The sequence below is a fragment of the Lepidochelys kempii genome, chromosome 18, assembly GCF_965140265.1.
Source record: "Lepidochelys kempii isolate rLepKem1 chromosome 18, rLepKem1.hap2, whole genome shotgun sequence".
In the NCBI taxonomy this organism is placed as follows: Eukaryota; Metazoa; Chordata; order Testudines; family Cheloniidae; genus Lepidochelys; species Lepidochelys kempii.
The window spans coordinates 17953019-17979549 of NC_133273.1; the positions used below are offsets into that span (position 1 = coordinate 17953019).

The 26531-nt window shown below is 53.0% G+C and overlaps 1 protein-coding gene across 2 annotated transcripts in view; it reads left to right on the forward strand.

The window, feature by feature from the left end:
* The first annotated feature begins 8496 nt into the window (after positions 1–8496).
* The window catches only part of VWA1 (von Willebrand factor A domain containing 1), a 29945-nt gene continuing 11910 nt past the window's right edge, over positions 8497–26531 (forward strand). The window contains exons 1-2 of one of the 2 annotated variants that reach the window (XM_073316772.1): positions 8497–8953; positions 21542–22105. In XM_073316772.1, coding sequence (XP_073172873.1) covers positions 8674–8953; positions 21542–22105 — 844 coding nt within the window. In that variant the 5' untranslated portion in view covers positions 8497–8673. The remainder of the gene's footprint in view (positions 8954–21541; positions 22106–26531) is intronic. The other variant, XM_073316773.1, reaches the window with a different exon arrangement.

Below are 26531 nucleotides of genomic sequence, written 5' to 3' on the forward strand. Positions count from 1 at the left end.
CCGAGAAGGGCAGCGCTGATGTCAGCCCCAGATAAACACTAAAGCCCCCTGACATGTCGGGATTCAGTGCAAGTGTTGAGGGATTAAGCTCGTCTATCAGTGACAAATCATTTTCTCCTCCTTTGGGCTCAGACCAGCTGATGGCCATTAAAAGAGACTCGGAACTGGCTTTATGGAGCGCCCCTGGCAAAGGGGAGGGGGAGAAACTGGCCATGCAGTGACTATACAGGGAATCACAGGAGCATTGTCACCAATATCTGATGCAAGAACTTGGACTTCAGAACCTGCCCGGGGGCCAGAGTGTGGCAGTAAATTGCTGCCACAGTTGGGGGCAGCACAGAGCTGCATGAGTCCAGGCACAGCACCTCCTACAGTTCCCTGGCATCCATTGCATGAGCCCGCAGGAGGCAAAGGGACCTCAGAGCCCAGGGGCTGCATTTGTGGCATGGAGATGCAGAAGGCAGGGGAACGTCGCCATTTGGGAGGGGACATGCTGGGTCAGGCCAAAGGGATCGACTATTTCTGGGCCTTGGGACCTTGCACGTTCACCTGGCAGTGGCTGCCCAGCAAAGAGGGGTGATGGGAGCTAGGCTCAAGGTTCTAGGGGGGAACATCTAGGGCAGCACGTTCCTCTGTTATGGCACCTCTCCCATCAGCGTTAAAGACCAGCTGAACCCAGAGTGCTTTGTCTGCACATGTGCACCCCAGACTTCTGGGATTTGTAGAGATGGGAGCAGGATCCAAAACGCCCTCACCTTTGAAAGACGGCTCCCCAGCCAGCTAGGTCTAGGAAACCCAAATGCAGCCCTGAGTCTGCCTGGCTCTCTCTGATGGGTCAAATTAGCCAAACCCCAGTGACCACTGAAGCGCGTCTGGCTGAAGGAGGGCCCTACCCTGTATCCTCCATTTCCAGTTAGGAACCTGGCTCTCCCTGGCTCTGACACTGGCATCCCCAGATCTTCTGAGGCAGAGATCAGAGGACCCGGCGGAGAGGCGGCTGAGCTGAATGTCCCGGGAGGGGCGAGGGGCTGGCACTGAGGAAGATGAGTCACACGCCAGCATTCCAGTACCTTTTGGAAGTGATTTATTGCACTTGACAATTTGCTAGTCTCACTATCAGTCCCGTGATTTGTTCTAGCCGTAAAGCCCAATTGCAATCAGAGGTTCCTTTCATCCCGTTGTCCTGAACAACGTGAGTTTGCTCACGTGTTCTGGCTCTAGCTGCAAATATCTAACCTCAGATAAAAAAATGAAAGCAAGAAACCACGCTATTATAAAGGCAAATGCACTGAGCTAGATCTTCCATTGCTGAAATGAAATTTTACAGCTTGAACCAATGTACACATTTTCCATCACTCTCTCTGTGGTGCTATTTGGATCCTAATGACTTCGGAAAATATGATCGCTCTTTATCCAGGGGCTGAGGGAGGTTCTTTCTATAGGGACTAGAAGGGGCAGGTTCACAGAAGAAAATCTCTTTCTTCTTCCTAGCAAAGCAAGGCACTTCTGGATGGAGACGGCAATAAGTGATTAGCTCAAGCACGGTACAAGGCATTAAAAAGAGCGAGTTAGCTGGTAGAATTGGCTAGAATATGAACAGAGCTGAAAGAATAGATCAAAATGTGTGTTTAAAATGATGAGGGCTAGTGAAATTTGACTCAGGAACAGGCTGAGAATGGGGAGAGTTGAGGCCAGATCCTCAGCTGGTATCAATAGGCCTTGCCCCATCGGCCTCAGTGAGTGATGCTGATTTACACCAGCTGAGGATCTTTCCATCGAACTCTGGCTCCGCCATTCACGCCCCTTCTCTGTGTGCCCCAGCCTGCCTGGCTGACGCGGCCCCTCCTGCTAGCCCTGGAACAGCTGCCCTTAGAGCTCTCACCTCAAGGTGAGTCAGACAGCAGGAGCTGCCAAGTCATTGTGCAGTGGGGGGCTGCATGGCTGTGGCAGTTACCGGTGGGGACCAGAAGCTGAAAAGATCCGTGGCTGTTTGGTGGCCAATCAGAGATGACTCCAGGGTCTCAGCCTAGGTCCCAGTGGGCAGAAGTCCAGATCCCCCATCCCGCACCAGGAACGGGCACTAATTCTCATCTTTCTAGGCTGGCTCTGCAGAGAGTCAAGGACTTAAACTTTGCACTGCTGGAGGGGCTCCCTCAGGGTCAGGGGTGAAGCTCCCTGGCAAGACACCATGGGAGAAGATTGCTCAGCACCCAAGTGTGCAGTCCCAGTTCTGGAGGGAGAGGTCCTCAGAGCAGCCAGCCTCCTCCCCCTTTAGTAACTCATTGCACTGTAGATGCAGGCCACGCAAAGGGGAAGGGACGTCCCAGCCTGGCTGGGTTACCATCTGCCCCTACACCACGCACAGCCTTTGAGCCCAGCTGGGCAGGGGCACTAGTGAGAAGGTGCTGGGTACCCGGGAGCTTACACAGAAAAGTTGGACCGAGGCCCCCGCCGCTCAGCTTGTCCAGCCTGCCCCTGGCTCCGGGGGGGTTACAGTGGCTTTCAGACACCTTGGCAGCCCTCACACTCCAGCACCTGGCAGGGCCCGCGTTGGCAGGAAGCAGAATCTGCAGACAGCTCTAACCTACACTGCGATGCCCTGGCTCCCTATAGCCCGGGGGAAACAGAGAGTAGATACACCTGCTTCCCCCCTACTCCCTTCACTGACCCACCCGCTTTACTGGAGGCTGCAGCAGCTCGATGTTCACAGAGGAAGGGTCAGTTTCTGCCCATTCGGAGGCCCCTTATGCCACAAGGGTGGTGAATAGGGGCCTGAATTTGCCCTTGAGTGTTTTCCTGCTGCATTCTGTAGAGCCCTGTCTGAGACCACACTGAGATGCCCCTGGCAGGTCCCTTCCCCACAGCTGTCAAGCTCCTTCACCCGGCCCATCCTTCCTCACACCCAGGGTGGGAGTGCAACTATAATGTCATTGTAATGCTTGTCGCGCTCTCAGGCCAGCACATTGTTGCCAGCCCAGAGAACAAAGGGGGCCATTGTTTCCTTTCTTTCCAGGCTCATCAGGCTCCCAAGAGCCACAAGTCACTTTGGTTTGTGCAATTTAACCTGACTGTCTGCGCGATGTGACAGCCGGCTCCCCTGGGGCTACCTTGGGTGGCTGGGACTGGGATCCAGGTTGAGCTGAATGGCAGGCTATGCCCCCGCTGGGCACCACGGGGAGAGAAGGAGCCCATCACCAGTGCATGTCTCTGCTTAGACAGACCCACACCACTCAAAGCAAATGACACATCTGACATCCCCATGTCTAGCTGCGTGATCTTAAATGAAGCTCTCTCCTTTCATCTCCACAGCGGCTCACCATGTGAGCTCCAGTTAGAAGAGGCACTAGAATAGGATGCCATATCCCGACAGGCCGCTGTGCCCCAGGGAGTGGCATTGGTGAGTCAATAGGAGGCACTGGTCCTGCCAAAGCAGTGCCCCAGGATGGCATTAGGTGGCACTTTTTTTCAGACCATCCATTGACATTTATTACTGACATCCAGACTTTTGTCCCATTGTCCTGGCCCTCTTGCAGTTTGTATAATTTCATTCTCCTGCCCTAAATTGTCCCTGCAATTTTTTCCCTTTGTGTCCTAAACTTTTGTGGACTGTCATAGTATGCTGTTAAATTGCTGCCGCACTCTGCCCCAGAAGTGGCTGCATTCCAGTGCCGGGAGAAGGAATTCCTGTATATAATTTGTAGGGAGCCTTCAGGCTGACAGACAGCCTATAAATGTAAGATATTATTTTGCTGTGTGTACATACCAGTCGCCAGACACATTCGGAAAACCGCAGGGAGCCAAGGTCACTATTTTTGTACATTGTCTTTAATGTCAAATAAAAGTATGAACTGACTTGAGCCCTGCGGTGGGATGCATTGGACAGGCAGTTAATTGAGAACTAGAAACAGGACCGACACTCACCTGACATAAATCCAGTGTAGCTCCTTTTATGTCAATGGAGCTTTGCCAGTTTCCACCATGCAGGGACCGAGCTTGCTTTAATTAACTAGGTGTGAGCTTAAGGAGAAGACAGCACTGGCAGATCAGCAAGCAGGGGGCAGGAGCAGGTCTGGCTAATACTTGAACAGGAGCTCTCCAAGGAGAACCCAGATGCTGCAGTATATAGTGTTGCTGGCTCACTGGCTGCCTGCCTTCCCTCTGAGTCAGGGTCGAATTAATGCCCCAGCATGAGCTGTCTGAGTTGTCGCCTTTCAGTCCTAGTCATGAATGACCCCTTGGCACTTGTCATCAGTCAGGTGACTAGCTAGCTCCATGGTCCTGGCTGGCTGCCACCTTGTGCCGAACTAAACACCCCTGCAGTTAATGGGGAAGTCAGGCTTCCCGTCAGAGAAACAGTGTCGTGTAGTGTGGCCAAAGCAGAGGAGCTGCTGCATTTCCTCTCCAAGCGGTGGGTTTCCGGCATATAGCACCCCAGAAGAGCTTTGCCATCCTTCGGCTAGAGAGCGCTTATGGGAATGAATGCCAATAAGTAGGGCCCTACCAAATTCATGGCCATAAAAAAAGTGTCAGATCGTGAAATGGGTCAGACCATGAAATCTGGTCTTTTGTGTGCTTTTACCCTGTACTATACAGATTTCACGGGGGAGACCAGCGTTTCTCAAACTGGGGGTCCTGACCCAACCGGGAGTTGCAGGGGAGTCACAAGGTTATTTTAGGGGGGGTCACAGTATAGCCACCCTTACTTCTGTGCTACTTTCAGAGCTGGGCAGCCAGGGAGCGGTGGCTGGTGGCCGCGCACCCAGCTCTGAAGGCAGTGCCCGGCCAGCAGCAGCGCAGAAGGAAGGGTAGCAGCACCACAACCCCCGCCAACAATAACCTTGCGACCCCCCCACAACTCCCTTTTGGGTCAGGACCCAGTAACAGGGTTCTGGCCGGGAGGTTCTGAGCCAGGCCCCTGTTAGCCCAGCCCCAATGAAGGGGCATTAATCGGTGCTGGCTGGGTATGGCTCGCCTAAGGGCTTCAGCAGAAACACCCACTGGCCTTACCGGTCAGGGGGCTACATAAAGCTGTCAGAAAGGCCGCTAAGTGGGGAACTGGAAAGGGAGGAGCCTGTGGCAGTAGTTCCCTGCTGGCTGAAGAAGCTAGCTGTCCCCCAGGGAGCTGCGTGGAATGGACTGTGTATAAACGGTGGTGGGAAGTGACACGGTGAATAAAAGGGCACTGGGACTGGCATGCTAAGCGTCGCCGACTGATTTGTGGCACGAGCCGTGAAGGGCTCTGTTATAGACCCCTACAAACAACACCGCAACATTTCAGATTTAAATGGCTGAAATAAGGAAATTTATTATTTTAAAAATCCAGTGACTGTGAAATTGACCAAAATGGACCATGAATTTGGTAGGGCCCAACTACGACTAATAAAAATGAAGGCAAAGAACTTTCCAGTGTATGGTTTCAATCCTGCCATCGGACTTCTCATGTACCCAAGATTATACACGTGTATGTGTCTGCAGGATCGGGCCTGATGGATACAGGAGTTGCTTCATGCAGCACTGAAATGCAGCTGTCTCTGGGGTGGAGCAGCTTTTAACAGCATGCAGTTCCACTACATTTAAAAAAGTCGTTTTCTAGTTAATTGGGACATGAATAAAACAGGATTATCAATGTTCTCAAAGCTAAGACTAACCCTCCGGGTCTGGTTTGTTCCATATTCAGAGACTTACAATCCAATGCAGATGTAATTAAAAATGGAGTCACTCTGGATTTACACCAGAATAACTCAGAGCAGAATGTGGCCCTAATTCCTTAAATGCTAGTGGAGTTACTCTGAATCTACACTGTTTTAGTGAGATCAGAATCTGGCCCCTGCAGCAGGGATTTAAAATAAAACAAAATTGTGTAAGATCTAATAATTTTCTAATCTGTTTTTTCCTGCTTCCCTAGAGCAGGGCTTATGGGAAGATACAGGTTGAACCCTTTGCAGGCTGGGGTGGTGCAGGGCCAAGTGGCAATGATCATTTTGCCTCAAAAGGAAAAGTCTTGCTTGGGGAGTGAGTGATGGAAGGAAATGATTCCCCTCCCTGAAGTTGGCCAGATCTAGGCAGGTGGGTCTCAGGGCTAGCTCTGATCGTGCATGGGTGAGTGCTGGGAACCACAGCCCTGGAAATGGAGTGGCTGTGGCCATACCGATAAACCCAGGGCCAATCCTAGCACATACTTGCTCAGCAGCCTCCAGCACCTGCTGGCTTGCGTGGACCCCGCCGCGGCCACCTTGAACAATCACCTCAGGTACCAAACCCCATTGATTTCTCTGAGGGCTAAACACCCCCAAATTTCCCGAGCTCCCCTGTAGTGACAAGCTTCCCCTCCCCAAACTGCGCGACAGACTGATGGGCTGATTGTCAGATGCGCTGAGCACCGTCAGCTCCCCTTGGCTTCTGTGGGAGTTATCGGCACCTGCTGTCCTATATCATGGCTCTATATCATGCTGCTGGATCGAAAGCTCACAGGAGTCAGTGTGTATGGTAACACCCATTGTTTCATGTTCTCTGTGTATATAAATCTCCCCACTGTATTTTCCACTGAATGCATCCGATGAAGTGAGCTGTAGCTCACGAAAGCTTCTGCTCAAATAAATTGGTTCGTCTCTAAGGTGCCACAAGTACTCCTTTTCTTTTTGCGAATACAGACTAACACGGCTGCTGCTCTGAAAAATGGAAAGACTGACACTGACTTCACTGGGTATTGGATAAGGCCCCTGAGTCTAACTCGGGACTCAGCCCTTCAGCCTTTATCCAGGCCAGCTATTACATTGGTTTTACCATGTGCTCAGATCAAACATCCCTGCCCACGTCAGCCAGGGAAGCCAGCTAGTAGCAACCACGTTTGGCCAGGATTCCCCCCAGCAGGGTTCAGATGCCACCCCAATGGGCAGGGCCTTACAAATCCCAGATGGTCGGAGCAAGAGCAGCTGTTTTGGAGCCTTCCCATTCACCAGGTTCTGGGATAACGATTATTCCTGCCTGTGTGAATCAATCAGGGCGTGAGACTGACTCATTCATATCGTGTTACCGGACGAGTGACAGAGCATCACACAGCCTGGATGCAAAACTCCCCCACCCTGCAGTTCGGTACCAAGCTTGCCCTTTCATAGCAGTGCAATGGGGTGCCTAGGGTGGTCACATTTGCGCCACTAAGCCCAGAAGTTAAAACCGGCTGCTTGACTCCACACGTCTCCATGCTGACCCTAATTTGCTGGGGCCCTCCCACCATTCCATGTCACTGGGGTATTTGGATCCAAATTTCTTTCCACCCTGCACAGCTTGTAGCTGTTGTTACTTTCCTAAGATTCCCCGGAGGGGAGACACAAAATCAGTTTGGGAGAAACTTTGCTCACAACTTTCAGAAATCCCCCCCAGCTTCAAAAGTTTCCTCTTCCGCTATTTTTTGTTCTCTCTCATTCCAGTTACTCCTCTTATAAAACAGAAGGACAATCGACTGGTCTTCAGCAATCAAGGGTGATTTTCCACTTCTTCTCCATTAGTAACTTTTGGGCTCAGGTCTGCAGTCACTGATGCCATGCATTTTTCACCCTCTGAGCCAGAGGAATTTTATTTTCATGAGCACTCCCATCTCCTTGCATCCCGGGCTTTACATTTGGATTGCATTGAAAAATGTGTCATCCCGTTGCAAAAGGACAAACCACAGGCGAGGCATGGAGCGGTTCTCACTATTATTATTTGTGTGTTTTTCAATAGCACCGAGGGGCTGCCAATGAGATCAGGGCACTATTGTGCCCGGTTCTGCACATAGATGTAATAAGAGAAAGTCCCTCCCCCAAAGAGATTATAGTCTAACCAGACAAGATGCATACAAAGGAAGGGTTGTTAACTCCATTTTACGAGTGGGGAACTGAGGCACGGAGAGATGATGTGACTTGTCCAAGGCCACAAAGGAAATCTGTGGAAGAGCCAGAAATTCAACCCAGATCTCCCGAGTCCCATCCCAGTGTTGTGGACCAAAATTCTCCTTCCTTCCAGTAGGACAAAATGAGGCTGCATATGTTAGGTTCTGCTGTCCCTGCTGTGGCTCAAACGTGAGATCTTTAGTACATGTCCCTTGCCACAGGAGTTAAAGGAGAAACTCTTTTATGCCCACTCCAGCAAAGTATTTAAACTCCTGCTTAACTTTAAACAGCCCCCCCCCCCCACCTGCGTTGCTGGATGGAGGCTCAGAGGTGGGTATGTGGCAGCTGTCACCAGGACCAGCCACAGTGGGAAGCACAACCTGGCGCAGTGCCCACCTGGCTGCCACCCTGCACCCCAGAGGCGGCTGCTTTCCCACTGCACGTCGGCATGCCAGATCCGGTGACGGTAACTGGCCTACAACTGGGAAGTTTGCCCCGGAGCGCGGGGCCTTGGGATCCCGGCCAGTTTAGGGGCAAGGCGGGCAGCGCAGAGTAGCACTAAGACCTGGTGGAATCCTTGTCCTGCTCGCCGAGATCTCCCCCCTGGGGGCACCCAGTCCCCCTTCTCCCTCGGGTCCCGCTCAGGGGAGAGTTTTCCTGCCGCTGGGCTGGAGCCCCCGTCTGGGGAATCAGCCCAGCGACAGCCGCACCAAGTCCCCGCTCCGGAGGCAAAGCTCAGCGCAGCAGCTGGGGTGTTGCTGGGGAGGCTCCTCCAGCCACTCCCGTCGGGGCGGGGGAGGATTTAATGACTTGGGAAGGGAGGGGACTTGTCTTCGCCGGCCGGAGTCCGCAAAGAGCGCCGCAAAAACTCGCCGGCCGCGGGGCTCTGATCTCCGGGCGCGGCGCCGGGGCCAGGCTCTGGGCGGGGGCCGCGGGACCCGGCCCCGGACTATGCGTGGCCGCCCCGCCGCCTTCGGAGCGCCGCGCTCCGGGGTTTCGGGTACTTTTGGCCATGCCTGCCCGGGCGGCGCTTCAGCTGGCTCTGTGGCTGCACGTTGCGCTGGCGGAGAGCCTGCCGAGGAAAGGTGAGTGCTTGCAAAGCCCGGGGTCGGTCCTTGCCGCTCAGCCTGCAAATGCTGCCCGGGATTTGCGTTGTTAAAGGGGGCGGGGGGGGGTAAACTCCCTGAAACTGCCCCAGCAGGGAGAAAACTTGCCTGGTTTGTTCTTTATTCCAGCGAATAACATGCACTTGCCCCGGGCCCTTGCAGACCTTCGCCCGGCCCTAAGCAAAGGGGTGCCTGATTCTTTATTGCAGAAATCTTAATTAATAATAATAATAATTAATAATAACTTCCGGCGCTACAGCTGCGCCTGCTAATTATTGAGGCTTAACAACTATATTTCCGATGAAGTGGGCTGTAGCTCACGCTCAGATAAATTGGTTAGTCTCTAAGGTGCCAGAAGTCCTCCTTTTCATATTTCCTCCTCTCGCCCTTCTCCAGTAGTTTCCCTCTGCCCCTGTGACAGACCCATTGCAAGCACCGCAGCAAACAAAGTGGGAAACCAGGGGGTGAGTGGGGTCTGGAGAGGAAGGTGTCACTTGAGACAGTGGTGGACAAACAAAGTTTGCGGACAAGGGTTTAAGTCAGCAGGGTCTGGTTAATTCTTCGTTTGTTCACAGGTAGAAAAAATCCTAGGGTTTGAATGGTACAGTAACAGCAGCTGCAGGTGGATTTCAGTGGGATAATAGATAGGAAGGCCTGGGGCAGATAAGGCTGTGTGAGAGGAGATGCGAACTTTCCAGCAAGGCCAGATAACAGATTCTCAGCCTCTCCTGCTGGGGAAGCAGCTGAGGGATCGAAGGAGAGCTGGGTGGGCAACCAGGTTCCCGTCCTGGGGAAAAGTTTGATGGTTCCAAAAATGTTCCTGTCCCAAATCAGAACAAAAGATCAAACCTGTGAACATCTTCGCGAACCGACAATCTGGAAAATAAACAGTTTGGCTCCGTCCAAACATTTCGTGTTGATCGTTGTGAAATGTTTTCTCGTGACGACTCTTTGTTTCATTTATATATGTTTATAGCTTATTGCACGAAACAAAAAGGCATTTTGAACCCACACGATTAAGATTTTTTTTTAAATGAAAAATGTGAGAGTTGAAACTTCTTTCAAAATGCTTTCGAAAACGAGAGATTTGTCGGGACTGACCCTTGCCCTCAAACGTGTTCCAATGTTGAGGAATTGGCAGCTTGTGACCAAAAAAAAAAGTGACGTCTAACAATTCTTGACCAGTTCTAGTTAGAAGCTTTACGGGGCAGATCCTGCCACCTTTACTCAAGTTGAGCAATGCCTTGCTGTTGACTTCAGTGGGACTCCTTGCAGAGTAAAGCAGGGCTCAGTGTAAAGGAGCTGGAATCTGGCCCAAGTAACATAATTTACCAAGCTAGATTCCTGTGCCCGGGCAGGCATTATTGCACCTGGTGCTGTGCCAGGATTTTCTGATGCCTACACAAGCAGAAATGATTATTCTTATTTATTTAACCAGCCCTGGCAATGCACATGACACTTCTCTAGCCTGGCCTAAGAGAGAGACCTTGCTTTGAAGAGGAAATTAAAAAAGAGCAAGTCTCGCTTTCTAAAACAGATGTGGCTGACACGAGAAGCAAAGTTTTACAAGCTGCAATCTCCGTTTCTTTGCTTTAGTTTTACAACCCTCCAGTGAAATGCAAATACTGGTCAGCTAGTCTGAGATTATTTTCCAGGATCAGACTGCTTTGCTCGTCCGTGTTTCTATGACTCCTAGCCGGGGCTCAACAGAGCTGCCTCTAAAGTTTTGCATAAAGTGCTCTGGAGAAAACCATCTGGTTGTGTGTTGGATGAGCCATCATGCGCGGCTGAGTTTGATTTAATCATATGGTGTGTGGTGGGCTGGATTGGCAGGTGTGAGGGACTAAGCAGAAGACGGAAAGTCAGTCCACACGTCCCTGGATCTTGCTGGTGCTCACACTTAACACTTGTGTGGCTTCGCTGTTAATTGCAGCAAACAATGCAGGGACGTTATTGGGTGGCCAGTGGCATTTGTGAGCTCTCAGGAATGACCGTGTCAGTACATTAATTCAATAGCTTCGTTATCGGAGAGCTGCAGCTAAGACAGTGGGGTGCATGACCTGCAGCAGTAGCCTCAGACTTAGGGCCAGATTCTTATCTCAGTTCCCCTCCCTCCCCCTCAGTGCCAATCTTGAGTTCTACCCCTCGTTACTTTGGGTTTACATGGGTGTGATTGAGATCAGCATTAGCTGGTAATTCTAGATTTACGCCAGCGGAAATCAAAATCCAGCCTATAGAAAGGAGAACATTTAGAACCCAATTCATCACTGCCCTATACCCTGTGCCACCCTTTACTCCCAAGCAAAACCCTTGTGCAGCAGTGGTTGCCTTTTGCAGCTGCATTGTGTGATTCACACCAGCACAATGAATGGGAGACAGCAGCACTGAGCTGGGCCTTTGGGATTTACAGGTTGCTGTCTATCTCCAGGCAGTTATGCTGCTCTGAAAATACAGCTCTGCTGGTGAGTGTGAAGGGAGGAAACAGCGGCTGAAGGCAGTCTGAACCTGGGGTTTGTTTAGCAGCTATCTTAACACAAACTCCTGGAGGAGAGTAGCACTTAGCTGGGGTGAAAGCTATGAAGTTGAGAGCTGATGCTGTCACCAGCCCTGCTCGCTTCGCCCTCTGTGTCGTGGTGGGAGCATGTAAGATTATTGCCTAGACACAGTGAAGTGGGGCTTCTTCATTGGAAAGAGACCTGGCCATCTTACGCAGCTAGCTCTGGAGGCACGCGAGGGCGGTACTGGCGACGTGAGGGGTCTAGTGGATGACATTCAAGCCCCAAAGCCTGAGTGCTGGGCACTACGCAGGGGATGAGAAGGGGAATGGAGGTCACCACCCCAACCTATGCAGCAGCTAGGCCAGGAGGCCACTGTCCTTCCATGCACACTTTGGACAGGGTCCCACTTGCTCATTCAGCCTCAGCAAGGAGCTGCACAGTGCAGAGAAACCCCAGGCCGGCAGGGTGCACCTGGGTCACATTTTCAAGCTCTTCTCCACTACCACGAAGGCTAGAAACTTTTTATTTATTTATTTATTATTGGAAGCTGAGATCCTCCCCTAATTACAGGACTCCAGGAGCTGGGGCTTTATGCAAAGCACCAAGTATCCCAAGACAACCGTGAGATGTGGCAACACTGCTGTAGCCTTAAAAGTAGCTTGGTTGACGAGCTGTTTTTCAATCTGTGGCCAATGTTTGGTGCACGCTGACTGCCCTAACAGCTTTGGTCTTCTGACTGTGAGCATCCCTCATTTGGAGAGATCTGTGCTTTATCCCCTACACCCTCCATCTCCCAAGCAGTGTGGTTTCTTTCACTTGTAGTACAGCCTCTCCTCTCTCTAATCTGCCTGGCACGCCAGAGTAACGCCCCCAGGGCTGGGTCGATGGTAAAGATCCCCTCTTGGGAGATTTGATGCCTTTGCCCAGGGCAAGTCCTTCTCCTCCCATCTGTTTGGACTGGGGCAGCATTGAGAACAGAGCCTGCTTTCTTCAGCAGCCAAACTCCAGCCCTGTTTCTGAAGGTGCTGGGTTTTTTCCCTTATGGCCAAACAGTGGGGGTGGAAAGAGTGGCCGGGCTGGAGGTTTTAAGGCACAATGAAGAGACTGGTGACTGATGTCTCTTGGCTTCTGAGTTCGCGCCGTTCTTCCTACCAGTTCTGAGTCTCATCTAAATCAAGCAGCGCAGCGTGGATGGGGTGACACTGCTGAAAGGGAGGGGAGTCTTGGCCAGCATCATCCTTTGATATCTCAATTCAGACAGGAGGAAAGCTTTGGCCTGCTACTTTCTCCCAGCTAAAGCCAAGCGACTTGATGGTCCCGGGACAGCTTTGTGATCTCCACACTGATCACTTCCAGTCACGTAGCCAGCACCTCGCTTGGCTGGCATACACATTGCAATACAAAAAGGTTATCGAGTGGGAGAGTGGGGCTGCGTGGCACAGCGATCTAGTGGCTCTGCCTTTTGTTTCTAAAGACCTGGGTTCCAGGACGCCCTGGGGTCACCAGTGCCATGAGTTTCCCACAGTTAGTCCCCAGACTAGGAGGAGATTTTGTGTCTAAGAATAAGGAGCACGAGGTGCATCGGCAGAGTGGCAGTGGAATAGGGTCTCCGGGGCCAAGGCTGGACCTAGGTCCATGAAGCACGTTATAAGGAAGTCTCTTTACCAGTTGCCAAGAGAACAGAGATGGGTTTAATAAAACAACCCAAACCCAACCCCCTAGCTAGGTCTGTGTATTTTTGTCACGGGGCTGGCATGGGTCAATGATGCTGGGGCAGGTTCCTTGTCATAAAGATCCCACTGGAGGTGAGAAATCTCAGTTTTCCCACCAAACTTCGAGGATTAATGACACGTCAGTGTTGTTTGGAGTAGGGTCTGATTGCACAGCACCACGGGATTAACTAGCAGTTTGAACCCCAAGGGGTCCCCTTCCATCTCTGATGAAACGTGAAGGATGAAGGGAAGGAAAGAACTGGAACGATTACAAGGAAATTAAAAAAAGAAAATGCAAAGGAAAGGGCCTGATGAAGCATTCTTCAGCCTGATAGTGTGTTGTGCTCCTGTCCCATGTCCTGTCCCCTGTCCCAGCACTAGTCTAGTGACAATTGTGAACAGAGAGGGACCCGGGGGCGGGAGGGGAATTTATTTACATTTTATTGGGGTTAAGTGTCAGGGGAAACTGACCCTGATATAGCATTTGTTGTGGGGGGGGTTTTATAAAGGAGCAAACCTGCATATATCAGCCCTAGGGGGGAGGGAACCAGCCATTCTGTGGTATCCATAAATTGCTGAAAAATATACGCCTGCCTCCTTGCACAGGTTCTCCAAACAATAAAATCTAACCACCTTCCAGGAAGTTCTGTCTTGAAGATGTGGTACTTCCTGGAGTGCCAGCCAATCAACACACCCATTTCCAGTGAGGCATGATAGCTCCATCTAGCCTTTCAGTGGGTGGTGGCATCATCTGAGGTTTGGCAGGATGCTGGTTCACATCCCTCCTTTGATTGTTTCTTCTTGGGAGTGGCTGCACTGTGGTTTTTTGGTCAGTGCCGTTCTTGACTGCTGAGTGACTCAGTAACGCTGGCAGGGCTGGGTTTTTACTGGAGCCTTTTCTGTCCTGGAGCATTCCTTGCTCTGCCCAGGGAGTTCAAGTGCACATGATCTTGTTTACCACTGACAAGTAGACTCCTTGGGCCACCTCCAGTACCAGGCCATCCAGACCCTGCCAGCGCCAGGAGCCCTTGCAGCTGCTTGTTGCAACATTCAGAAAATTAAGGGATACCCCTCTGCCGGATGGGGGTAGGAGAAGAGACAGGGAAACATGATTTCATGCCAGGAGATGGCAATTGTGCTTCCATGCGCTCTCGCCCTGGCCTGCCAGCCAAGCAGCGGGCCCTGCCATCTGACTTGGGCATACAGCAGTGTGTGCGACCCAGAAGGGGGAAGCACAGAGCAGTGCCAGCAAGAGCTGAGTGACTTGCAAACACGGCAGCCGGCCAATGTGGAACCCTCTGACTGAAAGGACTGAAGTTAGTGGCCGGGGTGTAATATATCGCCCTGTACGTCACCGGTTTGAATCTGGCTTGGGCTAATATTGTCTGAAAGTCTCCTCTCGGGTGGGTCGAGGTGTCTCTTTCTCCAGAACCTCCACTGGCTGCAGCCTCGCTGGCAGACTCAGCGGAGAGGCCAAGGACTCAGGGGGCCGTGGAGCGTAGATTTCCCCCCGAGCTGAGGCCAGGATTGACGCTCATGTTGCCGCTACCCAGGCTGTGCCAGTATTGTGAATAAATAGCAGATCCCTCTGTGCAGTTTGTTGGTCCTGTATTACTCTAGGCACTCATGCGGCTGTCCGGCTGTGTGGCCCAGTGAGCTGAAGGCTCGACACTTAGACTTGAGAGACCTGGGTTTTTTCTCTTGACTTGATGAGTGACCTCAGGAAAGTCCCTACCTCAGTTTGCCCATCTGTAAAAGGGAGACAATAATACTTACTCCATCTGTAGAGTGCTTTGAGATCTCTGGCTGGGAAGTGCAGTATCAGAGCTAGATTTTACAATGAATTATTGCCCTGCTGCAGGTCTGCCCCCAACTCTTGACACTAAACATGGGTTCAAATGTCACTGAAACGGACTCTGTGTTGCGGTTTGTTCTGCGAAGGGGTCTGTAATGCTGCAGTGCCAATGGGTGTGTTTCTGCACCGGGCTGGGTCAGGCCGAGGCGGCTATGATGAATATAAGCTCCGTCAGTGCCTCCTCTGTGCATCTCCCATGTAGCCGCCACCCTCTGACTTCCTTGCTCTCCTTTGTCGGGTGGGATTGTAATGAGGGGGATTCGCGTGACTTCTGCTGCCGGGTCATGATGTGCTGGAATGGCTACGTCATCCTGTCAGCCGGCACATCATACCTGAGACAGGGTCATGGGCTAGTCGGCCTCTGACCTCGGGAACCGGGTGCTGCTTCCAGGGAAGACATGCACACAGTGGGCGGAGGGGGGGGTCATTGTGGGGCTCTGGTGACTCCAGGGCATGTTGCCTTTGGGATTTTCAGCTACAGGTGTCTAGATGGCAGAGCTAACAAACACAATCCCACACACATTTCCCGCCATCCTGCACACGCACCCAGAGCAACGCAGTGCTCCGGCCCCCGAGCTCACGCACACACGGGCTGATGTTCCCGAAACGCTCGCCCCGACATGCACAGGTCCCCTGCCAAATACCAGCCCCAATGCACACACCCGGCACACGGGCCCCCTGCCAAATACCAGCCCCAACGCACACAAATGACACGCCCGGCTGCCCCTGACACCCTTGACACACTCTGCACCCCTGCTACACACACCCTGAAACACACACACTCTGAGACACCTCCTGCCACCCCTGGATGGGCCCAGATCTAACCTACGCTGAGGATCAACAGCAGGAGAACCCTATATCCAGACAGGGGTCCTGGCCCTGAGCCAGCTGGCCTCGGAGCACAGGCGTGTGCAGGGGTGAGTTTGGATCCCTGAGAAGCTAAACCAGCATCTGTGGGCTAGACACTAAACTCTCCAAAGAGCTTTAGAAACATCCTAGACGTTCAAGATGGGAAAGGCCAATAAGGGCATGTGATGCACTTACATTTGTGACAACGTACCAGCACTTCTACCTCGCGTGCAGTGTGGCCTCTTGGAGGCTGATGGGGTGGAATATAGACCCTCCTGTTTCCAAAGCACCCTCTGCCTCTGGGCTAAAGAAGAATCCCCATTAGCTGTCAGCAGCCTAGGGGTCTATGACACGCAGCTGAGTCGTTCTGGTTCCAGGCAGGGAGGATGGGGACATGGATACACCCAACTCTTCCTCCCTCACCCCGACCCCACCAGCGCTCGCACACACACACACACACACACACACGACAACTCATCCCAACATTGTCTAGTCCAGCTTTCAATTTCCCAAGCCATGTGGCTTCCAGCCCTGCCCTAGACCAAGAGGTTACACTCTCAGGGAGTTTTAAATTGTCCTTCCTCCCATCCTGTTCCTCCGATCTGCATCCCCTGGTCTCCCGTGAGCCATTTCCCAGCCTGCTGGGTGATCGCATCTCTCAGATATCTGCGTGTGTCCCCCTGGCAGTCCTCTGCCATTGCTTATCCTTTCTTCCCTTTCACCTAGTCCCTTCGTTGCTTGGTTCCCCCGATGCCCGCCCCGGCCCACTCGCTCTCTCCAGTGGGATCAGGGTGAGAGGGGAGGTGTATGTGCCTCCTTTGAGCAGTTCTTTCTTGGGAAAGTTCGCATCCAACTGTCTCCTGCCTTGTGGTTTTGGCTCCCCTGTGCAGGCAGTTTGAGGGCAGGGCGCTCACCCCTTCAGGCTGCACCAGGAGCTTCCACGCTCCTTGGCTCAGTTGGCATTTGAGCTCCACGTTCAGGGAAAACTGCTGCTAGCCCTCTCGCCTGGGGCACCTAGTGGGAATGGATTCCCCTCTGTCCAGCTTTCCTTTCCCTTTCTCCTCTGGCGTGGCCTCTTCTCAGGGCTGTCAAAGGAGGGGAAAAGACCCTGGGGGAAGTTGCTGGCCTGAGCCAGTTCCCTTCCCCCACCCCCACCTCAAAGTTCTGGGCTCCCACTATGACTGGCCATGCCCTGCACCCTTCCTGCTTTTCTGTTCCTGGCCCCCTGCCCCTCACTCCTGTCCCCCAGCACCCACTCCCGTTCCAGTCCCGGACCCACACACACTGCTCTGCCAATGCCTCTCAACCCTGCCCTGCAGCATGCCCTAGGTTCCCCACGCAGATCTGACAATGCCCCCTGCCCTGCCCTGCTCTTCCAGGGCTGTTCTTCCAATGCGGCTCATCCTTGCTGTGCAGAACCCCCCGCAATCCCAGTCATTGGTCTCCTTCAGAGGCAGGCTGCCAGTCTTGTTGAACAATACCCTATTCAGCATTGCCAGCTGTTGTGATTTCATCACAAACCTTGTGGTATTTGGTGGGGTTTTTTCAAAGCTCCAGTTCCTGGAGTCCTGTGATTACAAGAGAATCTCAGCTTTCATTTGTGGAAAAAGGGCAGGTGGGGGCTGGAAAATGTGCCCCCCCTGGCTCAAAACCCAGAAAGACAATAAAAAGAACTGAAACCTTCTTACTTTTAAAACATTTCCTGCTCACTAATGGAGGCCTTGCTATGGCTGTCTGAGCTCTTGGGGCTGACAGTCCTGTTAGGGAATGGACTATGGTTACTAGCCTCATTGCTCTTCTGACCTGCAGTCACCTGAGGGCCCAGGTGTTCAGAGAAGCAAGACTAGCGCCCCCTAATGTGGGGCAGCTCCACACCGCCCCGCTGAAGCATTTTCAGTCCATCTTCCACCGCTGGGCATTTTCAGTCCCCTAAGGATTCGTGCCGCATTTTTTGTAATAAGGGCCTGAAGAATTTATTAAGTTCTGAGCCCAGCCCCGTGGCCGCGAACAGATGAGCCAGACAGAAATGCTGCTCTCACAGCAGATTCTCCATCATGCTCTCTGTCCCCCTCCACTTCCCCCGAGTGCTCCGATTAACTAAGCTGCGAATACCAATAACGCTACCGTTCTTCTTGGAGGATCCCACAGAGCTATGTGGGCTGTTTGTACAGGGCTCACCCACAGGCACTGAAGTGTAGACACCTTTGGGGTGGGGAATGCGGTGGGATCACACAGCGGTCTTTAGGAGACGTGAATAACAACTGGCGTCGCTGAAATCATCGGGGAATTTCGGTCACTTAGAGAGGACTGACTATGCGAGGATCAAGCATGGCTGATGGGAGATTGTCGGTCGTGGGTTCATGTGAGGATGGGGCATAGTTATAAGAGACTCCTGCGTGATCCTTGCTCTTTTGGGAGGACACCCCAACTTTCACAAGTAGTGCCAGGGGTTCATTAACCGCCATGAATGATCTGGATCTTGATTGTATGTCCCCGCTGGAAGATACCTCCCAACACCATGGAAGCCCAATGGGCTCAGAACTGTCCCAGAGGGAAAGAGTCACCTATTGAATCATCAGTACCTCTTACAACCTACCTTTGCAAGGGGTGGGGGTGTCCAGTGCTGGCCAGGCCCCACCCTATTAAATTTGGAAGATCTGGCGAGCTCCTACCTGAGGTTACACGGCTGCAGGGGTGGCTCACTGTCAGAGCTGAGCTTTGACCAAGTGCAGCCAACAGGGTCCCACAGATTCTGCAGCATGTGGCCCTGATTGGCCCTTTGTAACAAGCAAAAAATAAAGACTAGACTAGAACTCAAGCCACAAAGGTTGGCTCCAGATCCGAGCATCCCTAAAGTTCGGGTGGGCTTTGGGGTTTGAGCCCACCCCTAAAGTCTGTAAGCCTGAAAGAGTCTGCATGGTGCCTCTGGGAGTCTCCAGAGCAGAACTCTCCAGCCTGGCTCCCTGGTGGAGTCAGTCGGCGCGTATCCCAGGCTGACAGAGCAGGACTGTTCGAAAGCACCAAGTGAGTTAGGAGCGCACATCCGGCTGGCTTCTGAAAACCCCAAGTCCTGTCTGCAGTGACCTTAAACACCAGATCTCCCCCAGCGCCGCTCCACAGGGGTTCTCGGCAGCGCGCACACTAGGGAGGCCAAAGCACTGGCGTCCCTCCCTACACTCCTGCCTCAGAAGGGCGAGACGCGGAGGTTAAAATGCCAGCATCTGGGCTATGCCAGTGCTCCTGCCTGCAGAGCTGCCCCACCCGGGATGGATTCTGCCTGCAACCTTGGAAGCAAGCCAAGAGCCCCCCAGCCAGCTCGGAGATCCAGCTGCTTCTCCTGGGAATCTACAAGCGGCAGCGTCTCCCGCCACATTACTTTATTGTCTCTCTTTTTTCCAAACTGTGCTTGTTTTTCTTCCAGCCAAACTCAGCCCCAGGAAATCGGAGAAGCCTCCTCCTCTGTGTCCCATTCCCTTAGCCGTGACTCTGCCTGTTTCTTCCCAGCTGTTTGCTTCTGGTTCTGGAGCTTGCTCTGCCCCGGGCTGAGACCGTAGGTCTGGCTGCCATGGATGTTTCAGAGCCTCAAGGGTCCGAACATTGCGCCGGCTGGGACAGCTAGAACACTTCCAGCCCCTGGCAGCGTGGGGGAACAGGCCAGGAGATGGCCTGTGTGCTGCGCAATAGGGACGCGTGTGGGAACAAATCGATTTTTATGGGGGGAGATCGGCAGCTAGGCCCCAAGGGTTTGATTTCTGACTCTGCCACTGGTTCCCGGTGTGACCCTGGGTAAGTCACGGACCCTCTCAGGCCTCCATCTGTAAAATGGGGTGTTGTGGGTGAGCGTGTCTGTAAAGTGCTTTGAGATCGCCGGATGGAAGGTGTTATAGAAGGGCAAGGTGTTCTTATTACCTGCTGAGGAATCAAAGTCACTACCTTTCCCATTGGAATAGCCCCATAGCGCCCCTGTACCACAGCCGCAGAACTGCACCAGGTCCCATCTCCTGACTGGCATGGACGGAACGCTCCCCCACTCTCCATGGGGCCCTCCTTGTTGTCTCACTGCCCCCTTGGGAGAAGATGGCAGGACTTGCCTGGGGCCGGGGTGGACATTCCCGCCTTGCTCTGTCTGGGAGGTCAGCAGCAGCTTCGGCTCCATATGCCTGCGGGCTGTGCTGATCTCCAGGAAGATGAATGTCGTTGAGCATTCTCTCCTTTCTTGTTACGCAAGGGGCAGCGTGGTCCAGTGGGTAGGACACTGCTCTGGGCTTTATTCTGGGAGCTGCCAGTGATCTACTGTGGGACTTTCACAAGGGTCTCTGTGCCTCTTTCCTCTCCCATCCGGTGTCAGTTTAGCTATGATACCGCGAGCTCTTTGCCGTAGAGACAGTCTCTCTTGCGTCTGCACAACGCTTCGCTCAATGGGGCTCTGAGGTACTGGTGTAATACCAGGAATAATCCTTTCTCCTGCCCTCCCTCCTTCCCTGTGTGTGTTTCTTTGCAAAATGTGACTTTAAAAGGAACTTGGCGAGGAGCCTTGGAGAGCAGAGATGCAGCACGAGCCGCTGCCTGGCTCGTCCACCACTGGAGCTGCACTCTGCATCCTGACTCTTGCTGTCACTGGCTGATCTCTGCCCTGGAAGGCGTGCAGAACATGCCCCTAAAAGGACGGTGCTTGCAGAGGCCAGGCCTGACTCAGTGCCTTTGGCAAGAGCAGGAGGGTGAGAGGCGCTCGGCAGCGCTGGGACTTGTTGGCTGTGTTTGGGTGACCCAGGATCCTGTTTACAGTAGCTGCCTGCATGATTTTAACCCTCCTGCGGAAGGCACGGGTCCCAGCCGCGGTGCTGTAGCATGGTTCTTCACACACTGTGGATCCACGCCTCTGCTTGCAGTCATGGTCCAAACGTAATCTTTTCTGCTGCAGCCCGGGGGCTGTGCAGGTAGCATCGGGGCCCTCAGATATGCCAGATTGTATGGGAGCGATTGTCTCCTGAACGCCTCCCCTCCCCTTTGTATGGGAGCGATTGTCTCCTGAACGCCTCTCACCCCAGCCTTCATCACACAGAGAGTCCAAACAGCCAAAGCTGTTGACTTCAAGAGGCTTTGGATTAGACCCTTCCATGCACTCCCATTTCTGGGTTAAGTGCTTCCAAATGTCTCCATTAGAAGGGTGTTTAGAGAACAAATTCTGTTCTTGAGTTGTCACTACATAGAGTCTGTGGTCATATTAAAAGGTACAAGCCTTTGGCTATGTCTGTCTCCCTGCTTTGCACTCCTCATCTGAGGATCTCACATTGCTCTGCAGAAATTAAGCTCCACACCCAGCAGGTGAGGCAGATAAGGACAATGAATGCTGCCGTGCAGGCAGGGAAAGGGAGGTGCAGAGAGGTGATGTGACGTGCCAGCCCGGGCAAGTCATGAGGGTCAGTGGCAGGGCCTGGAGTAGAACCCAGGAGTCTTTATACCAAGTCAGAAAATGTATAAACACGGGGCCAGTCCTGAGGTCCTTACTCTGGCAAATTCCCATTGGAGTGCCTGCATATGGACCTCAGGATCTGGCCAAAAATGAGCAAATTCACTGCTACCAGACTCCTGTGGCAGGGGTTGGATTGGGTCACATCATTGCAATAACCTCCTCTCTGTCTCTCTCTGCCAGGTCTCCAGCCGTTCATTCCAGACTCAGAGGGGGACCTCCTCTTCCTGCTGGACAGCTCTGGCAGCGTCTCCTACTACGAGTTCTCTAGGGTCAAGGAGTTCATCAGGGGCCTCCTGCGACCCTTCACCTTTGGCCCCAGCGACGTCCAGACCAGCATCATCCACATTAGCACTGTGCCCACCATAGAGTTCCCCTTCGACCGGTACTTGTCCACCGGGGCGGTGCAACAGGCCATCCGGGACACGCAGCAGCTGATGGGGGACACCAACACGGGCAAAGCCCTCTCCTTCGCCAAGGAGAAGTTCTTCACGGATGAAGCTGGCGCCCGGGCGGATGTGCCCAAGGTGCTGGTGTGGGTGACGGACGGCTTCTCTACTGATGACATCTCCCAGCCCATGCAGCTGCTGAAGGACATGGAGGTCACGGTCTTCATCATCAGCACCGGGCGGGGGAACTACCTGGAGCTTTCAGCAGCTGCCAGCCAGCCTCCAGAGAAGCACTTGTACTTTGTGGATGTGGATGACCTGCCCATCATCACCAAGGAGCTGAGGGACGCCATCATAGGTACCATGCGCTGGCTCGCCTGGGGAGAGACGTTCCAGTTAGCGATGCCCCTTTGCGGGGGATGGGAGGGGGATGGGTGAATGCCAGCCAGTTCCTCGGTTTGGGGAAGCACCCTAGAGTTCAGGTATTTCTGCGAACCTTCTGTGGAGGTCTCTGGCCTGCAAAGCCAGGGCTGGGAATCTCCCAGCATTTCCTCCGTGCCCTCTGGTGGGGAACGGGGGCACCACAAGAACGGCTCCTCCAGTCCCATAAAGAACGCAGAGGGGCCAAACCAGTGGTCCTCAAACTTTTCACGATCACAGCCCCCCTTGCCCCTGTCCACACCCCACCCTAGGGGCCGGGAGCGGGGCTGCCGGGAAGGGGAGGGGACATGGACAGGGGTAAGGGGACCAAGGCTGGGGCCACACCGGGGGTGCAGGTCTGGGGCCAGGAGCCGGGGCCGCAGCGGGGCTGGGTGCTACTCCTTCCCTGCCGTGCCCCCCCAAACATTCCTCTGCACCCCCGCCATGGGGATGCTCCCCACAGTTTGAGGACCACTGGGCTAAGCCCATTTTACTGAATCGCAGCATGTGGCCAGACCTTGCGGCGCTTCTGAGAATGCTCAGTTCAGGGGAGGGGCGAAAGTCGGGGTCAGCCGGTGTCCTACACAGATGTGTGCTGAGGGAGATGTGCACTGCACCCCGGGTGGGCTCAGGAGCCGCAGAAGGTATTAGATCGGGGGCCTCCGTGTCTTAAAGCAGGAGCCTCTGCTGCCTGAGGTAACAGATCCAGCTCTGCTAGTCGAGGCTGTAACAGGCTCCTCAGCCTCGATGTGAGGTCCAGCCCCCGCTAGCGCCACGCCGTGTGGGTTGCCGTGACAAAGGCCCCATTCTCAAAGGCATTTAGGTGCCTAACTGTTCAGCTAGGGGCTGAGGGGGATTTTCTAAAGCGCCTAAGCTGGCTAGGCACGAAACCAATGGGAGTTAGGGGCTTAACCTGCTTCTGGGCTCGTAGAAATCCTGCCAGGCGCAGGTCTGCGTCGTTAGGTGCCTCAATACCTTTGAAAATCTGGCTCCAGTGCTCCGCGTTTCTTCGGATGTGAAGATAAGAAGAAGGCCCCTGCCCTGAGGAGCTGGCAGGGTATGAATCCCCCTAGACACTCTGCATTGCCACTGTGTCAGGTAGATTGGCTTCCCCAACCGTTGCTAGCAGAGGTTGGGACCGTAGTGTGGGCTGGTGAGGAGACCTCCTATTGACCTAGGACAGCTGCGGCATTGATCTTGCTTGTCCAGGAGTGACCCCAGGCCTTGAGGAGGTTGGGGGTAGAGTGGGGACAAATTCTTGTCTTCCCTTTGGGGAAGATCCCACAAGGTCTTGCAGCGGTAATGTCCCCCTGCACGCTACAATGGAAACAAGCCAGGGTCTGTTCCCTTCTGCGGGCTGGGGGCAGTTAGCTGTGTTCGCGTTACAATGATTTGCTGGGTGGGGGAGAAGAGAAGGGAGCTCAGACACGAGTTGTCTGGATTCCTTTGAAACCCCCCAGATCTGGAAATGAATCATCACAGATGCAGGTCATTGGCTTCCCTGCTCATCAATCCAGGCAGGAAAATGCACCAGACCCAAGAACTTTTCTTCTGTCTCCACAGGTTAATGGTTACCCAGGGAACTCGGAGCAGAGCAGGAGGTTTAGCTGTAGAAAATAAAGAGTTAGGTGCCCAAATCCCTTTGAAACATAAGGGGAGATTGGTGCCTAATTCTCTGTGGCACCCTAGTAAATTCCAGCCAAAAAGATTACCAGGCTGCCCAGTAAGCCTGATGGAACAATTTGTTCTTTAGTATGTAAACACACCAGTCCAGGCTACATAGGTGGTGGTGTGGGCTCTTGAGTGGCATGTGTTAGTGCGAGCTAGGATTTTCCAAGTTGTATCCCAGCTCTGCCACTGATTCCCTCTGGGACACTGGGTAAGTCACTTAACTTCCCTCAGTTAGTTTCTCCCTCTGTAAGACAGGGATAACACCGGCTTGCCTTAGAAGATTACTTCGTTAATGTCCATCAAGTAGCCGGAAGCCATAAATCATGAAGTGACTCTGTAGAACTCAACAATAGGGCAGTAAATTGCCGTGGGTTCATTTGATTTCTAGATGGACGGCGAATGTTTTCCAAAAGTTTTAAACAAACATTTCAAAGACGTCAAGCGGTTCGAAGCTGTCCCATCCAAACAAAGGAGAATAATCGTAAGAACCCGCTGCATGCATAGAATACACCCAGTGCTGATAGAACTGTTGGCAGGGTCGACTCGCTTAGCGCTGACCCTGTGGAACAGAGCTAACCTAACATGGCTGCGTGTATCTGCGGCGGCTGGCATTCACCAAAGGATCAAGGTCTTGCCCTGCGGCCACCTGTCATGCTGCTCTCTTTAATAATCATTAAATATGGTTCCTAGCGGGATTCCAGGAAAATCGTGGCCAGACTAGGCAAGGTTAGCACGTTGGCAGCAAGCCTGTTTGTGGCAAGTGTGGCTGTGGAATTGGAGTGATTGGTAAGAGTGGAAGGCCAAAGGTGGGTTAGATTTTCATGGTCAGACTTGCCGAAGCAAAGCGAACGCCTTGTGCTCGTTTGCACGTCCTTACCTACGACTCTCGTCCTCCACGCGGCTCTTCAGTGCCATTCCTCGGGGTGTTGCCTGCCCTTGCGAAGCTGAGGCCTGGCCCAAGCCTCCTAGTATTCTAGGATTTCTTTGGGAAGCTGAGCAAGTTCCTTTGGCCCTGCGAGGCGTTCCAGTCGCTTTCCGGAGGCGGACTCTATTGGAAAGGGTATTTCCCTTCCCTGCGCGGCCCCTGCTAGGGGAGACTGGTTAGAGCTCGGTGTGGAGGAGCCAGTTAACCCTTTCCATGGTCTCCTATTGACACAGCAATTTTGTCACTAAAGAAAAGCCAATATTTAGAAAACCAAGGATGAAAAAGTCATACGTTATAACTATAAAAAAGAAAAGAAACCCAAACACATCTGCAGAGTAGCTGGGTGACAAGCCGGGGCTTCCCCCTCTCCTCCAGTTGGGGGATCAGGGAGCATGTACTATGTATCTCGCAGCCGTGGCTGCAATGTGCGAGGTGCTGGACAAACCCCAGCTGGCAAATGAGCTGCAGCAGCCCAGAAGCCGGGGAGAGTCATCGCCAGCTCCTAGCGCACACCAATCATAAGTCAGGCCCCTCCGGGATCTGGCGTGAAGATCACGAGATTGTCAGCAATAATACATGCTGTGTTCCTTTGCCTTCTGGATTGTGAGCATCTGGCTTGCACTCAGGCCAAGCTTTGCTCTGCATTGGTGAAGCCTAGACTCCTTGGTTTTTTAAATGAATCTAGGATTCCCCCCTATGCCAATGACTCCAGGAGCTGGGGCTTTAAGAAAAATACCAACTGCCTCAATAAAATGGTGGGAGTTGCCAAGAGCAGGCCCCGGTGCAGACCCCTTTGCCTTCCCTTCCCCATAGCTGTGGGTTCACAAAGCACATATGCCATGGGAAGGCAGCTGGCATGCAGTGCAGGGAGGCCGTTCCAAGCGAGCAGGCAGCATGGGAAAAGGCCTGGAGCTGCCATTATTATCCTCATTATCCTGTCCTCATCTCTTGAAACAAGATAGTAAGTTAAAAGGCCTTTTGTAGGTGCACAAATGAGCTTTGTAATGAAATTGGCCAGTTTCCTCCCTCCACCCCTGCCCAGGAGGGGGCTGGGTTTCATCCCCGCTCGTTGCTATACACCCGCAGTATGGACCTGGCTCCCATGCAGCACTTGCCTCAGGTGTGAACATGAGCATGGGAACAACCCACAAAAGGAGTAAATTGGAGGGGCCGCACCTCTTTTATGAGCTGCATTAGCCTTTATCTCCTCCTTGCTCCCTTCAGAAGCATCTCCTTCGCTTCTAAAGATTTGCTCAGAGATCTAAGCAGGCAGCTAATAAACCAAAGCTGTCTGGTCTGGGAGTCATGCTGGAGTTTTAGATCCAAGCCAGTGCTGAGAGTGAGTGAGAGAAGGGGAATAGACTCGTGTTTGGGACATATGGGGGCTCCCCCCTGCTGGTTTCTAATCCTGCCTCTGTGGAAAAGTGACATCATCTCTCTCCCTCAGTTTCCCTCCGCATACAATGGGTATAATAATATCAACTGACCTGCGGTGAGGGGTGCTGGGAAGGTCGGTGAGTGTAAATGGCTTGACAGACTGTGCCAGGTTCTGATTCGGCTTGCTCTGGTGTCAATCGGGAGTAGCCCTGTTGAAGTCAGTGGAGCTGTGATGGTGTAAAACTCTTGTAAGTGAGAGGAGATTCAGGCTGGGCTAGGAGACTGACCAAGGCAACTGTCTCTCCCACAGTTACTTCATTCCACCCCCACCGCCCTGGCCTCCCCCAGTCTAGGGGGGCTGTTGGGCACCCCTTCTAAGCTGTCCGCTATC